Below are 2561 nucleotides of genomic sequence, written 5' to 3' on the forward strand. Positions count from 1 at the left end.
TAGCCCACCGTTGTCTTGGTTCTAGACCACCGTTGTCTTGGTTCTAGACCCATTAATCTCAGACCATGATTCAAAGGTTCTAGGTCTATTGTTCCAGGTACTGAGTCCATTGTTCTAGCACTCCTGTTCTCCTGTATTCTACAGTAACTTTTCTTTGGTCCTCTGGTCCATGGGTCCATGCTCCATGCCGGTGTAGCCCAGCCTCAGAACCTATTCCTGGGGTTCAGTTCTTGGTCTCAGGTCCTGGGGGGGTTTGTAGGGTGGAAGGAGGAACGGATCCTCTGGGCCTCAGAGACACACAGGTGACCAAAGGCCTTGTTATACCACTCTGGAGACCTGCCCCTGGACAAAGCAACAACATAAACATGGGTTAGAACACCTTGTAACACTCTGGAGACCTCATATATAGTGATCCTGTTTGGCTCAGTTGGTGGTAGTGGTTGGTGGTAGTGGTTGGTGGTTGGTGGTAGTGGTTGGTGGTAGTGGTTGGTGGTTGGTGGTAGTGGTTAGTGGTTGGTGGTTGATGGTAGTGGTTGGTGGTAGTGGTTGGTGGTGGTAGTGGTTGGTGGTGGTAGTGGTTGGTGGTAGTGGTTGGTGGTTGGTGGTAGTGGTTGGTGGTAGTGGTTGGTGGTAGTGTTTGGTGGTAGTGGTTGGTGGTGGTAGTGGTTGGTGGTGGTAGTGGTTGGTGGTTGGTGGTTGGTGGTAGTGGTTGGTGGTAGTGGTTGGTGGTAGTGGTTGGTGGTAGTGGTTGGTGGTGGTAGTGGTTGGTGGTGGTAGTGGTTGGTGGTAGTGGTTGGTGGAAGTGGTTGGTGGTTGGTGGTAGTGGTTGGTGGTTGGTGGTAGTGGTTGGTGGTAGTGGTTGGAGGTAGTGGTTGGTGGTAGTGGTTGGTGGTAGTGGTTGGTGGTAGTGGTTGGTGGTAGTGGTTGGTGGTAGGTGGTAGTGGTTGGTGGTAGTGGTTGGTGGTAGGTGGTAGTGGTTGGTGGTAGTGGTTGGTGGTAGTGGTTGGTGGTTGGTGGTAGTGGTTGGTGGTAGTGGTAGTGGTTGGTGGTAGTGGTTGGTGGTAGTGGTTGGTGGTGGTAGTGGTTGGTGGTGGTAGTGGTTGGTGGTTGGTGGTAGTGGTTGGTGGTAGTGGTTGGTGGTGGTAGTGGTTGGTGGTAGTGGTTGGTGGTAGTGGTTGGTGGTGGTAGTGGTTGGTGGTAGTGGTTGGTGGAAGTGGTTGGTGGTTGGTGGTTGGTGGTAGTGGTTGGTGGTAGTGGTTGGTGGTGGTAGTGGTTGGTGGAAGTGGTTGGTGGTAGTGGTTGGTGGTAGTGGTTGGTGGTGGTAGTGGTTGGTGGTAGTGGTTGGTGGTAGTGGTTGGTGGTAGTGGTTGGTGGTAGTGGTTGGTGGTTGGTGGTAGTGATTGGTGGTAGTGGTTGGTGGTAGTGGTTGGTGGTTGGTGGTAGTGGTTGGTGGTTGTGGTTGGTGGTGGTGGTTGGTGGTAGTGGTAGTGGTTGGTGGTTGTGGTTGGTGATTGGTAGTAGTGGATGGTGGTTGTGGTTGGTGGTTGGTGGTAGTAGATGGTGGTTGTGGTTGGTGGTAGTGATTGTGGTATTGGTTGGTGGTAGTGGTTGGTGGTAGTAGATGGTGGTTGGTGGTAGTGGTTGGTGGTAGTGGTTGGTGGTAGTGGATGGTGGTTGTGGTTGGTGGTTGGTGGTAGTGGATGGTGGTAGTGGTTGGTGGTAGTGGTTGGTGGTAGTGGTTGGTGGTTGGTGGTAGTGGTTGGTGGTAGTGGTTGGTGGTTGGTGGTAGTGGTTGGTGGTTGGTGGTTGGTGGTAGTGGTTGGTGGTTGTGGTTGGTGGTTGTGGTTGGTGGTAGTGGTTGGTGGTAGTGGTTGGTGGTTGTGGTTGGTGGTTGTGGATGGTGGTTGTGGTTGGTGGTTGGTGGTAGTGGTTGGTGGTAGTAGTTGGTGGTAGTGGTTGGTGGTAGTAGATGGTGGTAGTAGATGGTGGTAGTGATTGTGGTAGTGGTTGGCGGTAGTGGATGGTGGTGGTGGTTGGTGGTAGTGGTTGGTGGTAGTAGATGGTGGTAGTGATTGTGGTAGTGGTTGGCGGTAGTGGATGGTGGTAGTGGTTGGTGGTAGTGGTTGGTGGTAGTGGTTGGTGGTAGTGGTTGGTGGTGGTAGTGGTTGGTGGTGGTAGTGGTTGGTGGTTGGTGGTTGGTGGTTGGTGGTTGGTGGTAGTGGTTGGTGGTAGTGGTTGGTGGTTGTGGTTGGTGGTTGTGGATGGTGGTTGTGGTTGGTGGTTGGTGGTAGTGGTTGGTGGTAGTGGTTGGTGGTAGTGGTTGGTGGTAGTAGATGGTGGTAGTAGATGGTGGTAGTGATTGTGGTAGTGGTTGGCGGTAGTGGATGGTGGTAGTGGTTGGTGGTAGTGGTTGGTGGTAGTAGATGGTGGTAGTGATTGTGGTAGTGGTTGGTGGTAGTGGTTGGTGGTAGTGGTTGGTGGTAGTGGTAGTAGATGGTGGTTGTGGTTGGTGGTAGTGATTGTGGTAGTGGTTGGTGGTAGTGGTTGGTGGTAGTGGTTGG

At 52.8% G+C, this 2561-nt stretch overlaps 1 protein-coding gene across 1 annotated transcript in view; it reads right to left on the minus strand.

Annotated features, from left to right (window-relative positions):
* LOC139419382 (stAR-related lipid transfer protein 13-like) overlaps positions 1-2561 on the minus strand; it is a 42261-nt gene continuing 39700 nt past the window's right edge. Inside the window, 2 exon segments of the mRNA XM_071169327.1 lie at positions 1-263; positions 265-342. Coding sequence (XP_071025428.1) covers positions 224-263; positions 265-342 — 118 coding nt within the window. The 3' untranslated portion in view covers positions 1-223.

This window comes from Oncorhynchus clarkii, chromosome 10 (genome assembly GCF_045791955.1).
Source record: "Oncorhynchus clarkii lewisi isolate Uvic-CL-2024 chromosome 10, UVic_Ocla_1.0, whole genome shotgun sequence".
NCBI lineage: Eukaryota > Metazoa > Chordata > Actinopteri > Salmoniformes > Salmonidae > Oncorhynchus > Oncorhynchus clarkii.